General features: G+C 41.5%; 1 protein-coding gene across 2 annotated transcripts; it reads right to left on the reverse strand.

The window, feature by feature from the left end:
- Positions 1-484: 484 nt before the first annotated feature.
- Positions 485-13,795, reverse strand: EAF2 (ELL associated factor 2). Of its 2 annotated transcripts, none has more exons than XM_052674926.1 (6): positions 13,593-13,792; positions 12,103-12,197; positions 11,142-11,278; positions 10,252-10,397; positions 6,628-6,894; positions 485-1,354 (listed from the first exon to the last, which is right to left on the reverse strand). In XM_052674926.1, the coding sequence occupies exons 1-6, from the start codon at positions 13,693-13,695 to the stop codon at positions 1,308-1,310; spliced, it is 795 nt and encodes a 264-aa protein (XP_052530886.1). In that variant the 5' UTR covers positions 13,696-13,792; the 3' UTR covers positions 485-1,307. The 2 variants fall into 2 exon arrangements, with proteins under 2 accessions (XP_052530886.1, XP_052530885.1); XM_052674925.1 differs by lacking the exon at positions 485-1,354 and adding an exon at positions 1,843-6,147 and having other exon boundaries at positions 13,593-13,795.
- Between the last annotated feature and the right edge of the window lie 154 nt (positions 13,796-13,949).

Raw genomic sequence — 13,949 nt, forward strand, 5'->3', positions numbered from 1 at the left:
TAAAATTGCTCATTAACCTTTTCTTCTCAAAGATCTGTTTAATCACAGTCATTAACATGAGGGTGGTTTTTTTTTTTTTTAAACTTTTAGTATAAGCAGAAAACTGTTTTGTCTTATGATCCCATCTTTAGAAAGGCGAAACACTAGAAAGCTGTTATCTGGTGTAGATCACAGCCAAGTGCCATAGTCTGGGGGCAGAGAGCTAAGCAGACACCTTTTCTTCTGTAGTACAGTATGGTTTAGCAACTGTATTTGGATGCAACCTCTTACATACGTTCACCTGTCCCTGGCATTGCTGTAAACTTACAACGCTCTCTTAAGAGCTTTGCTGTCTCAATGCATACAAAAGCAACAAATGCACAGGTCTTGTGTGCTGGATGGGGATTACATATTAGTTATAAAGAAATAGAAAGCAGGAAAATGGCATCATCCTTTCAATGGCACAACTACGGTAAGTAGAAGGTGAAAACAGAAGCAGACAATAAAATGATAAATATTGCTTTATTAAATTACTTTTATACCCCTACAAAGAAAATTTTTGATTTCCATTACAGAATTAAATGAAGAAAATTCCTTGCTGTCTCTGCAGTTATCTAAATTTAGATACAAAAAGGTTGTAAAAAGACCAGCCTATTCAAGTTGCATAAAAAAGGCAGAGAATAGACAAGTTCCCTCAGGAATCTTGAGGCTCAGAATATAAAGTCCTATAAAACAATGAAATTAGGAATTCAGCAATGTGTTGAACAATTGTAAACTGTAACTGCGCAAGTGGACCACATGATTCAGCAGTTTCCTTAAAGGTATAATCTGTGAACTGAACAAAAAGCATTGCTGACACAGCAGACCTCATTAAGTTACTCTCCCTTTTATACCCTCCAAGTTTAAGCTGTGAGATCAGCATCCAACATTTAAATGATAGAAAGGAAACTTGCCTCCATAAATATCAGAAATTTCTCCATCCTATAACTATTTATATAAAGTAGCTAGCTGTTACAAATCTGTTACAAATCATTTTCAAGTAACACAGGTGGCTGAGGCAAAACAATTAAAATCAGATCATACACCATTTTACTGTAAATACAGTAATTTGAAAGGTAAACACATAACCATAGCACTGACAATATATCAGCGCTGCCGTATTGTGGACTCGACGTGTCAGTAGAAAATTAGGATGCCTTTATTATCAAAAATTAAGGACATTCATTCCAGTCTCTGGTAATCTAATCTTAGTGCAAAACAGATGCTAAGACATATTTAGCAAAAAAAAAAAAAAATAAAAAGGTGATACATTAAGGCCAAAGATTTGTTCAGTCATCACTATCGCTTCCAGATTCACTCAGCTGCAAGTCATTTCCTAAAAGAGACAGAGTCATCATATTAGTCATCTTCAAGGAAATCTCTTTCAAGATTTTCCCCTTTCCCAATTCAAGGCTCACAACCCACTTGGTATTAGTTTCGACGTAAGCAAAGAAGCCAACTCTTCTGTGACAGAACCACAGAGACCACATTTCTGCAATTTTAAAATCTTAGCAGGAGAGCCATTAGCTTATTAGTCATGAAAGCATTTACTATTACAAGATCACAACAGCTGACACCTATCTTTGCCACCCACATTTTCATGCTTCATAACTGGGAAAGCTGCTAGCAAATGCAGTTTTGTGAAAAACAAGTTGTAGGGCTTTTTTCTTCTCAATCAACATTTGAATGCACTCAGCTGTACTTGAAAACAAAGCCATGTCTCAATCAAGAACAGCAGTCCTTTGATGTACCTTTTAAAGATGTATCAGTGACCTACTATTTCAAACAGGTTTTGGAACAAAGTGAACAAACAAACCATCAAAAGCAATTTCACACAGCACTTTAATTTGGAAGCTATATATGTATTTCAAAATGGGAAATTAAGAACAGAGACTACACGGTGCTTGCAATGAATGTCCATAAGCTTATGGAATGGGAGGGAAGGAATCAGAGAACACTAACAACAAAAACAAATGCAGCAGTGTGTTATAAAGGATAGGTACCATATCAGCAGCACCCCATTTTTTTTTTTTTTAATTAAGAATTTCTTCCAGCTAGTATGATTTTCTTCACACCTCTGTTGCCAAACAGCCATAAAAAATTAAAAATGCATCTCTCACATTGTTCAGAAATGAACTAAAAAGCACAGAGAATGACTGAAACACAGTAGGCACAGTATTTTCACGTTCTTTCACCCTCCACAGATCACTTTGGCAGATAGATAAGAGAAACCTCAATAGGGTAAAACCAGCAAGACACTCAGATCATATGTTTTGTTATGAGGCATAACATTTTTGCTAGAATGCTGACATCTTTAACATGGCTGCATTTAGCCTTCCTCTATTTTCCACTATGTCATCACTACAGCTTAGGAAGCGTGGTATAGGATTCTCTGCAACAAAGCAGAAAACACTGTTTATATAAGACAAGAATAGCACAGATGGATATTTTCAGCAACCTTTAAAGTACTGTTGTAGTCATTTCTCCAATTCTAAAGAGAATATTTACAGCCACATCATTTATAATGTTTAAAAAGCAATTTTTAAAGAAAATGTAATCCGTCAGAAATTCAGCACAATATATTAACCTGAAAAACAATATTTCATTATGGCATTAGCAAATTAAACTCAAGCATTTATCACTCAAAGGAAAACAATCAAAGAGTTCTTGGAAATCCGAATCCTACTATGCACTGCCTACTTGGAGAGATGGCTGCAGTAAGAACAAGAAGATAACCTTCCAAATAATGATTCCTGCAGCCTTCAGAAGTTATTTCAACACAGTTAATAGAAATTACACAAACTGAATAACACCAGCCAGAAATACCAACGCTTGTGAAAACCAGCAGATGGGAAAAGCAAGGACTCCAAGTTCCAGAGTCACAAGTAATACATTTGGATATATTTCAGGGAAAACTCTCTGGCCTATCTTTCTAACTCTGCCTCTAAGAGGATTTTGCCATCAGAAAGATGGCAAAATAACAGAGACTAGAGTTAGTATATTTTGGATAGGTTTGTGCAAGAACGGAAGCTTCATTCATCAGGACTCTGAAGAACCATCAGTCAGTCATACTGTTGCAGACAGTAATAAAGTGGGAGAAAAATGGGGAATTCAGTCTTCCACAGTGCCAGTGCTTACCAGTAACATTAAACGAATGAAACAGATTACTCTGCAAACCATGACACTTCCTAAACTTTCAGATCTGTGGCTATAATACATTTGAATTCATGCAAGAAGTTATTTGGGACAGGGAAACTCATAAGAGTGTCTGCGCTTCATAGATCATAGTTGGTTCACCAACACCAAACAAATACAAGGAAAAGTATTTCATGACTGGCTGCTGTACCAGCACCAAAAAGAATCTAGAGAACTGAAGCTGTGTTGAAAGTCAAACACACGAGACACTGCCCCAGTATAGCCAGTGTACTGATTTTTCCTAGAAAATTAGACTTTGTAAATGAGAGTTATGCTAAGCAAGTAAACATAAAGCAACATATGTTCAAATATTTGTAAAGAGATTAACTAGTGTCAGTACTTACAAGCTTTGTCATAAGGCAAGTTGTGAGCTTAGATCAGCTTCTGAAGGGAGAAAGAGAAAGAAGCAGGATGTGAGCCTTGCTGCTGAGGTTAAGGAGGCAGCTTTGAGCTCTTGATTCCTGAGAAGGTAAATTATTTCTGATAGAAGTATTTTGTTACCATGCTCCTGTCTTCCAAGTTCCACAAAACCTCAACTGTATGATTTATACACCTAAGATGAAACCTCTCTCTAACCCTGTCCCCAAACTTCTGCCTGCAGTCAGCAAGCCAAAGAAAACTTCACTAATTACTAATCACAGCCTTGATTCTGCAGAGGCACACAAAACCAGTCACGCACATGCATGATCAAACCTCAAAACAGGATTAGACAAGCAAACTATTTGTTTGTGCTGACATTTGTTGCTTCAGTGTTTTATTTTTGAAAAACATTTGAGGTGGAAGAAATGACTGTGCAGGACCCCAACAGAGAAATCCTGCCACTCAAGCTAGAACCACGTGCTATTCATTTAGCGTCTCCAGGTTGCACTGTTATTTACCCTCTCCTGCCAAATTTCCTCACCAAGGGAGCTGGAGGAAACACGTTCTCCTTCAAAACGACTTTCTTAATCTTTGTCTAGTTGCAGTGTATTTCAAACATTAACGGTACTCAAGTGAGCTATGGAATCAAGAATTAAATAGAACTGGGATCCTCACAGAATCAGGTTGGAAAGGAGTTTAAAGATCAGGCAGTTCCAACCCCTCTGCACAGGGCATGACTGCCACCCGCCAGATCATACTGCTCAAGTCCCCATCCAAGCTGGCCCTGAATATCTTCAGGGACAGGACATCCACAGCTTCTCTGGGCAACCTGTTCAGCCTACAAAAGAGGAAACTGAAGGGAGACCTCATCACGGCCTACAGCTTTCTTAAGAGTGGAAGAGGAAGGACAGACCCTGATCTCCTCTTCGTGGCGACCAAGGATAGGCCCCAAAGTAGCAGCATGAAGTGGCAACAGGATATTCAGGTTAGATATCAGGAAAGGTTCTTCACCATGAGGTGTTCAGACACTGGAACATCCTGCCCAGGGAAGCTGTCTTGGCACTGAGCTTGACAGAGTTCAAGAAGTGTCTGGATAATACTCTCTAGCAGTCTGATTTTTTGAGGCCTTGCCTAGAGCCAGGAGTTAGATTAAATAATCCTTATAGGTACCTTCTAACTTAGGATATTCTATGATTCTAACATCCACAAGTACTTCTCCTCAGGACTGCTTTCAGTGCATTCTCCACCCAGCCTGTGTTTGTGCTGGAGATTACATTGATCAACACGCAGAACTTCATGAGGTTTTCACAAGCCCACCACAAAAGCCTGTCAAGGTCATTCTGGATGGCATCCCTTCTCTTCAGGGTGTTGACTGCACCACGCAGCTTGGCATCATCGCAAACTTGCCAAGAATGCACTTGATCCCACTGTCCATCACACTGACAAATGTTAAACAGCATCAGTCTTAATATCAATACCTGAGGAACATTACTTGTCACTGGTCTCCACTTGAACAGAGAGCTGCTGGCCACAGTTCTGGCTGTGATCATCCAGCTAATTTCTTATCTACCAAGAAAGCCTTCTGTCAAATTCAGGTCTCTCCAATTTAGAGCTAAGCTAAATAGCTACGCAAGCTAGTTAAGCCTGAGGCTTGATGCTACAAAACAGAAGGTTTCACCTGTCTGCATAGTTCTCAGGCATTAAGTCATCAACTTCCTCTGCAATGGCTTTGATGTTGTCATGTTTCAAGCAGCATTTTCTCACTATGATTGTTGGAACTAGTAGAGTTAGCCACCTGTACTCTTAAGAGTGTTTCTCAGTGGAAATTCGGCCAGCTGGGATTCTGTCAAGGAGGAAGAGCTTCATCACATTTTCAAAGGAGCTTTAAATAAAGCACGAAGAATGGTAAATCTCATTTGATTTGTGAATGATGGTTGAAATAAATGGCACCTTTTGAAGTCACACAAATTACAAAGATGTTGTTTTCTACATTGACAGTAAAATGCAGACAGCATTTAGTTCTTGGCACATGAAGTCACAAGACTTTTCCATCTGATCTCATCTCTGATAACAAAGTAACCACAGATACTTAAATATTTAAATACTTGCTATGAAAAAAAACAAAACAAAAAAACAATCACCAAACCTGTTCACGTTATCTCTTAGGTGTTGAAACAAAAGTAGGCCTGCCAGAGTCTGAAATTTCAATAGAACCAGTTTACACATAAATGATATGCCTTAAAGATCTTGGGCAGTACAGTAGGGTTTCACAGAAATCTCTTATATTGTGAGCCTGCAGTTAAACACCTAATTAAAAAAACATACTTGTTTTCAAACAGCTGAACATTTACAACTCCAATGTCTGAATGCTCCTGCTTATTTAGGTAGCAAACTTGAGACTCTACCTATTGATTTTCCCCCCTCCTCTGACCAAAATGTCCTTCTTGGATGACACTCATCAACACATTCCAAGTTGTGCAGCAATTCTTCAACTACTTGCTGAAGAACACAGCAGCAGCTACTCTTCAAATAACGTTTTCAGTTGGTTGGATCGGTGGAATAAGACAGTATCACCTGAAAATAAACAACTGCCCTTCTTATATGCAGAGGAGAGTTTTGCCACGCTGTCCAGCTGGGCCAGTGCCATGAATAACAGTAACTGAAGTAGCTAAGAATATGCCATCTTTTCTGCAATTCCAAGTATTGTCAGTGTGGTATCTTTCCCATACTTCTAACCAAGAAATTACATGTTCTGGAAGTACCCTTTAAGTTCAACTACTTTCATTACAAAATTGCTGTTCTGCAGTCTCAACGTATAGAACTGGGAGGAAGCCAGAACAGCTTAGAACTGCACCAGCTTTAATTTAGTACCTCTTGGGACCGAAAGCCTTCTAGTCTAGCATCTAATTCAGACTTTGGCTGAACAATCAAACCTTAGCTTTGCTTCCCACAGTTTTAATTAAAACAGAGACATACTTAAAAACAATATGGTTTCCTTTCAGAATCTTGATGTCTGGAATTGCATACTAAGAAAAGAACAGCCTTTGTACTTACGTAGTGTATTCATCATATGACCACTGTTCTCCTGGGATCTGTTATGACTGGCATCTTTGTCAGGAAGAGCCTGATGTGGTATGGCAGACACTGCAGGCTGTGGCTGCAGATATGGCATTGACATTGGAAGAGAGGGCCTTGCTTCCTCATCTTCAGACTCACTGGAACTATTTTCACTGCTTGATGAGGAGGAGGAAGAACTTTTGGAGTCAGATGAACTGTCAGAACTACTCAGCTGGTCCATGATGCTGGCTTCTGCTTTTAGTTCTGCAAAAAATATGTTTCTCAATTAGCATTACCATAGTTGATGTATAAGAAGGACAAAGAAAATCATGATTAAAAAAAAATCAGGTACACAAATCAACATGTTACTGAGAGAAAAAAAAAAAATCAGAAAATCTCAGAACAAAGAAAAGGGTATAAGCAAACACCTGGTTTGTCATGTGGCTTTCCTCTCCCAGAGCTTGGGCAGTATTGCCCTTTCAAGTCAAGCTTTAGAACAAGGGTAACTGTGAACCCAAATGTGAACCCCATATTCCACAGGGTAATGCATCCCACATAACCTTTAATTTCTGTGACTAGCTAGTCTTATATTTTCCCTAGCTCTCTGAAGATGTCTTTCCCTGATTAAAAGCTGCAGTTAAAAATCACATAAGTTAGCAGCAAAATGTCAGTAACTGCACTCAAAATACCTTCCAGCAGTTCAGCAATGCAACCAACATGCACACAGACAACATGACATTTTGATCAAAATTAAGTTAAACACACAAAATATCCAAAGGAACATCTACAGTTTCACATTAGGATCATTTCATCAAATCCTTGTTTGCCTTGTTCTCCTTATAGACTTGGAGAAAAAAGAAAAGAGCTAGAGCAACAAGAAGGAGACAATTAGACTTGAAGTTAACAAATTAATCTTGTATTTTTGGCTAAACAACTCACCTGAATATAATATTTAGAATGGTATGACTGGAAAGATTGTGTTACAAAGTTTGCATTTTTGATAAATAACAGCTAAAGTTCACCACTGAGGAAACTAAACTTTGCAGAGTACACATAATAATTAGGCAAAAAAGAGGTGCTGCTGAAATGAGAAGTCTTGAGGAGTAACCCAGAGGGCAAAAGTTCACCATCACACAAGGTTGTAACTATCCAGCCATTTGCTATGGTGGTCTTACAAGTACTTGGAGTACTTCAGGAGCAGCTTTGATACAGCAGACATGAAATGTACTTAAGGAAAGTAGCTCATCTTCACATTCTCTAGCATGGAAGAACATATTGAAGATGAAAGTGATCAAAAAGAAAGATTGCTTGAGACTTAATCAAATCAAGAAGGGAGAACAGAAGAATAAGCTTAAACACAAACTTCCATGAATGCTTCCAATCCTTCATTATCAAAGGTCAGTCCAAAGGAAAAGGTGTTTTGGCCAGTCAAACTTATCAAAGGCCAGCCTAAAGGAAAAAAGGCACTCAGGAAAACTGGCAGTTCCTGAAATAGCATGGCTATGACTGCAAGGGCAAACTAACTCAATGCCAAGGAAGATTAGAAAGTACACTAAAAGACCACGTTGGCTATCTGACTCAAACATAAGGAAAAAAAAAAAGAGGTTAAAAAATTGGAAGCATCCTGCAGCTAAGGGCAAGCACAACATCAGCATAGAAATAAGCCAGAAAGTCTACGGCAAAATTTAAAAAGCAGCTAGAAGAAAGATCAAGATGATACTTCAAAATAATTCTAGAGAAGGAAGGCCAAGGACTGACCTACCACCCATCTGAGGTTGTAAGCTAACCAAGATACAGCACTCAAGTTCTATGCACTTAATGCCTCTTCCTCCCTGCTTAACCTATGACTACCAATATAAAAAAAGTTAACAGCACCAAACACTGGTGAATGAGAACTTTGCCTTGAATTCTGAAACAATTGAATTTAAAAGTCTTTTTAGACAGAGGGAGAAGGGCTATACCTACATTGGAGGAATAAAGAGAGACCTTCCTCCCGCCCCAGAAAATGAAGATAGTAACAAGTTCAAAGTAGTGTACTTAAACAGGAATAGTCAGTTACACAACCACAGGATGAGGAATGATTAAGCAGGCAACACTTTGGAAGAGCCTGTTACAGTGGATCACTAAACACAGCTCTATTGTATCGTGCTGCAGCAGAATTGACAAGCATCACGCTGAGATGAGATCCTATCTGGTCTTCTCATATGAAGAAAGTGCCAGTAAGCCAGCCTTCTTGCTCAGAGCAGCAGGGCTAAAACCTCAGCTGAAACACTAACCTGGTTTTTGGCACAACACTTCAGGAAATTTTTAAACTAGTTGGAAGATAGCTAGAGGAGAGTGACAATGAATTAGAGATCTAGAAATCTTCCACAGAAGAATGAACCAGATGGCATCATTTTGAAGAAAGAATGAGCAAGGCACAGCAGTTTTCTGAGTACGTTAAGGGCTACTTAAAAAAGTAGAGTAGTTTGGCCTGTACTTACACGATGAATATAAACCATAAGGAAAACAAAGCCCTGGAATAAACTGCCAAGGAGAACTCAAAATCCACCACCAGAGAACTTAGTAAAAAAAAAAAAAAAAAAAATCATCAGAAATCTGACTTTAGGACAGAAGGATGGGCTGGATAACCTTAAGAGGTCCCTTCCAGCCCTGCTCCTCAATTATTCTGCATTTTCTTAAGTAGAACTCAAAATTGGACTGGCAGTACAAAAGAGTCTGATGTATTTTGGCAGCCACTTTGGTATCTTGCAATATGTTCAACACTCCCACTCCCCAAAAACAACAGAGCACCAAGAAAAAGCATTATTTCATTTGCTGCACTCAGGCTTTCCTTAGTCTTTGCAACCCCAGCTCTATTCTAATACTGTTCCGTACTGTGAAAAGTTCTGGTCAGAGTTTAAACCCAAAATAATTAAAAAAAAAAAAATCTTCATAGCGACATCTGGAAATCCTATTTGAAGGAATTTAGAACATCTTTGGAGATAGACATCAACTCTGATTGAAATTGTCACCTGTCAGTATTTCTGTAGCAAGTAATTACCACCTGCCATTTTCTCTGCCCTCCAAAAGGTAGTAAGGCCTGCCTCTACACAAAATACATGTCTCACCAAACCAGTGCCTCAAGAACACAGCACACAGCACTGTTCAAGAGATGAGTTGTGCAGGCACTTGCTGTATTTTTTTTCCCCCCGCTTGAATGTCACCTTTCACAAGTCTCATCTGGGAATTCAAAAATTGAGTTGTAATGCACTGCAAACTACACGTCTGCAGAACACAGAGAAACAGTCCTGAAGAAGCAGTTGTGTCAACATGGGAAACGACTACGCTGGTTGCAGTACCACAATACAGGCTACTTTCTGCTTGATTAAAGAAGCAGCATGAGAAAAAAAAAAATAAAAAAAAAAAATCAGTAAAAGCAGTATAACTTGTGAGATTAAGCCTAATGATTCACCTGATTTTAAGGTTCAGTTTCAAACACTGCTTTGCTACCACTTGAACCAAAGCATGGGGGTAAAGTGCTTGCAAGATCAGACTTCTGGAGTCAATGTCAAACTAAAACACACTCTGCTTTTAAAAAAATCTTAGTTAAGAGCAAAGTTTCTAAGCAGTGGAGCTTACCTCGTTCAATGTCATCCATAGGGGAGGATGGAAACATCTTGTCTTTTGGTGGGGAATTTTTAATGTTGTTTGGAGTCTTAGTTGAGTTTCGGATTTGCTGCTGTTGCTGTTCTATACGAGACTGAACCTTACTGCTTCCTTCAGCTCTGTTTAAAAAGAATAAAACTGTCACTGTTTAGAAGACAGGATACCAGATAGAAGATACCAGATAGAAGACAGGAATACAGGGGATGCTATAGCTCAACTTATGGAATTATTTGCCATATCTTCCTAAGTAACATAATTACACTTACAAGTACATGAATTAATCTTATTAGCATATAATTAGATATGGATGTAATACACATATATATATTAAATACACTGCCAGTAAGTTTTGTATTCTTTGTTAGTTGACTTGCTATAATATCTGGCTACCGAAGATCACTCACTAATAACTGCTGAAAGTTATGAAGGTTCGGCAGTACAAAAGAACACAAACTTGGTATGGGAAAAACAAGTCACAGCTACAACTGAAACCAGAACAGATATTTTGTCTATTTTCATTTAGAAGTCAGAAGACATTATGCAAAGTACTTTCCAAAGAGATTTGCCCTCCCCTATATTCTTTAGATAGTAGTTGCCACCTCTTAACAATGTGCCACTTCTTAGTTAAAATAAAGCAGAGGAAAAACAACTTTTCTATGATTTCTGCTGGTCAAGACTCAGAAGCCACAAAGCAAAGTTGGTGTATTGAGATCATAGGCTTTTCACTCTATTGAACAAGACCAGAGACTTTCTAAAGACAAAGTTATGATAAAAATAGTAATGGGCTGAAGCATATCTCAATTTCAACTCTAACAAATAGATTTTCTGAACGAGGACAGCTGTTCATCTTGTAAATTACCCACCTGATTTTCTTCACAGTGATGTTGCTACTAAGTTTCTCTAGGCGACATTCTCCAGTGTCATGATTGATAATTAAGATACATTCCTTTAGGTAAGGCTTCTTGGAGCCCTTGAACACTGTCACTGGTGGAGTGGAGCCCTGTTAAACCAGAAGAGTCCAACAAATGTTACTATGTAGTACTTTTTCTTCTTAAGAACAGCAAACAATCCATCACAAACGTGACAAATTCACTACAAGCAATCATTTCTAGCTTTGAGGAATGCTGCTGGTTATTTCAAATCAGACTCAACCATGACCAAAAGCAGCTGGTGACTGACTGAAGGGAATTTCATCTTTAGCATTTAATCAGTTTCAAACTTATTTCCAGATCACAGCATATTTACTGTAGGACTCCTTTTACCAAAAGGGGTTTCAGTAACCAATAAGCAGAGCAGTAAAGCACGGCAGGTAGTAAATTTTTCCCTTTCCAGTCTTTCCTGCTTTAGAACTGTGCTACTGCAGTAAATACCAAGGGGAAACTCACACTGCCAACATCCACATAAAGCTTTTCAGCGTATGCAACACTTCAGGGTCATCCTACAACTTATTTCCAATTCAGTGAATACACTTAAAGCTACAGCACAGCTGTTTAACCTTTAGATCATCTGCAGTTTTACACATTAGAACAACTGGTTTTGAACTCTAAAAATTCCACAAGCAGCTCTGAAGCAGCATTAAAACTTCGTATACTCCTATATTCAACATATTTTTATGATAATAAACCATAAGAGATAATTATGGGGTGACCAAGGCCAGGCCGGTTGGGGCACCAGGCAGCCTAATCTAATGGTTGGTGACTCTATCCACAGCAGGTGGGTGGAAATGGAGAGACTAAGTCCCTTCCAATCCAAAACGTTCTGTGATTCTACAACAGCAAAATATACCATCCCATGTGCCTGCCACTCTTCAGCCATCCCCCTCACCTCAATATTCGGCAGTGTTATCGTCACCTGTTCACCTTTGCCAACTTCAAGGTCTCCTTCACAAGCAGTATCAATAGATGCAGGCTTAAAGTCATCTAAAAATAAGATGAAACTGGATTATTTCCGGGCTTTTCAGGAGCCTTCTAATCCTAGACATGCTCTGAATATCATTTCCACTGGAGACTATTATGCCATGACCTTTTTTTGCTGGCGTATCACCTGCTGTTCCCTGATCAGATCAGTAAATTAGCAGAATTCAAAGTCAAGCCCTTTTTCTCCATATTCAGCTTAAATGTTAACACCTTTCAGATAAAATTTAGGAAGCACTGTTAGGTGCTAAAGGATAGGAGACTGTAGACTTCAAAGGAAAATAACTTCAATTAAATACTTCCAGAAAGGCAATAAATAGCTTTTGAAAGGCCCTGGGAAGTGATTGTCCCTCTCTGCTCAGCTCTCGTGAGGCCCCACCTGAAGCCGGCATTCAGCTCTGAGGCCCCCAGCAAAGAAGGGTACAGACCTGTTGGAGCACGTCTGGGGGGCTGTGAGATGTTAGGGGGAAATTCTTTGTGCTGCAGTGTGTGTGGGTTTGAGTCTTGGGCCCCACACGCAGCGTGCTGCTGGGGAACAGCCTTGCTATGGGACCCTGAGAAGTGCTCCGTGCTCACAGCCCAGGGCTGCAGAATCCCCTGAGCTGGCAGAATCGAGCATAGCAGTTCCAGAGCTTCTAAACAGGAACGAGGAGAGATATTTGCTTTAAGCTACAGCCAGCGGGCAGTTCAAACCGAGAGACTTCAGCGCCCATAAGCTGACTTCTGAACTTCAGTGGCAGCCGGCAGCTGCGCTCCCTTTCAGTCATTTGCTAACCAGCTCCTCAGGTGTCAGAGCGATCTCCGCGCGCAGCGGCGATGAGCGCGCCAGTTCCTATGGCTCATTCGTTGGAAAGGAAAAGAGATTTCAAAACAGATTTCAGAACAAATAATCACATTACTGCAGTCAGCGAAAAGCGGGAATGGTGGGAAGCACCCGGCACAGTTTCAGAACGAGGGCTCATTTCAGCACAGTTGCCCACGCGCCGTGCTCCCCTCCCGGCGTGCGGCCCCGAGGGGAGCGCGTGAGCGAACGGGGCAGCGCTCGGAGCCGCCGGCCCGGCCTCGTATCAGCCCCAGGGCGGCCGCCTCCGAGCTACCGCGAGGGCACGGCTCTCCGGGCAGCGGCCGCGACGAACGCCGCCCCGTAACCTTTGATGCTGAATTGCGCTCGGCACCTAAAAACGAAGCGCGAGAGGGCAGAGCTCGAGCCCTGTGCGCGGGGACCGCCCGGCTGCAGGCAGAGCCGCCCGGGCCGGGCCCTTCCCCCCCCCTCCAAGCCAGGGACCGAGGCGCCGCGGGCCGCGTGAGCTCCTCTGGGTCCGGCCCCGCGCCAAGCCGGAGCCTGGAGCCCGGCACCTGGAGCCCGGCACCTGCCGCCCCCCCGCACGCCCCCCAGCTCACAGCGCACGGTATGGAAGGCGCAGCGCGGCTGCTTCTCGAAGGTCTCGCCCAGCTGCAGCACCCGCTCCTTGGGCTCGACGAGCGGCGGGGCCATCCCGTTCATGGCGGCGCGCGCCGCACACCTCACACCATGACCCGCCCGGGCGGCCCCCGCCGCTACCGCCGCCACCGCACATCCCTCACGCCGCGAGGGCGGTGCCGTGCCGGACACGCCCGCTCGGCCCCTCAGCCTCTGGCCACGCCCACACCCCCAGGCCACGCCCCCGCATCGACGTGACGCTCGGCACCGCCCTCGTAGCCCCGCCCCCTTCGCCGTACGTCACCGAGCAGCGTAAGCGCGGATTGGGCGCTGAGACG

This window comes from Tympanuchus pallidicinctus, unplaced genomic scaffold (assembly GCF_026119805.1).
Source record: "Tympanuchus pallidicinctus isolate F22 unplaced genomic scaffold, pur_lepc_1.0 scaffold15, whole genome shotgun sequence".
NCBI classification, from domain to species: Eukaryota; Metazoa; Chordata; class Aves; order Galliformes; family Phasianidae; genus Tympanuchus; species Tympanuchus pallidicinctus.

What these genes read in the sequence shown, in the direction of transcription:
- EAF2 (XM_052674925.1), bottom strand. Translation starts at nt 13,695, where the DNA reads ATGAACGGGATGGCCCCGCCGCTCGTCGAGCCCAAGGAGCGGGTGCTG. An exon ending in ATCACTGTGAAGAAAATCAG is followed by an intron (nt 10,398 to 11,141) that starts GTGGGTAATTTA and finishes CTTTTTAAACAG; the next exon opens with AGCTGAAGGAAGCAGTAAGG. An exon ending in TATGGATGACATTGAACGAG is followed by an intron (nt 6,895 to 10,251) that starts GTAAGCTCCACT and finishes TATTTTTTGCAG; the next exon opens with AACTAAAAGCAGAAGCCAGC.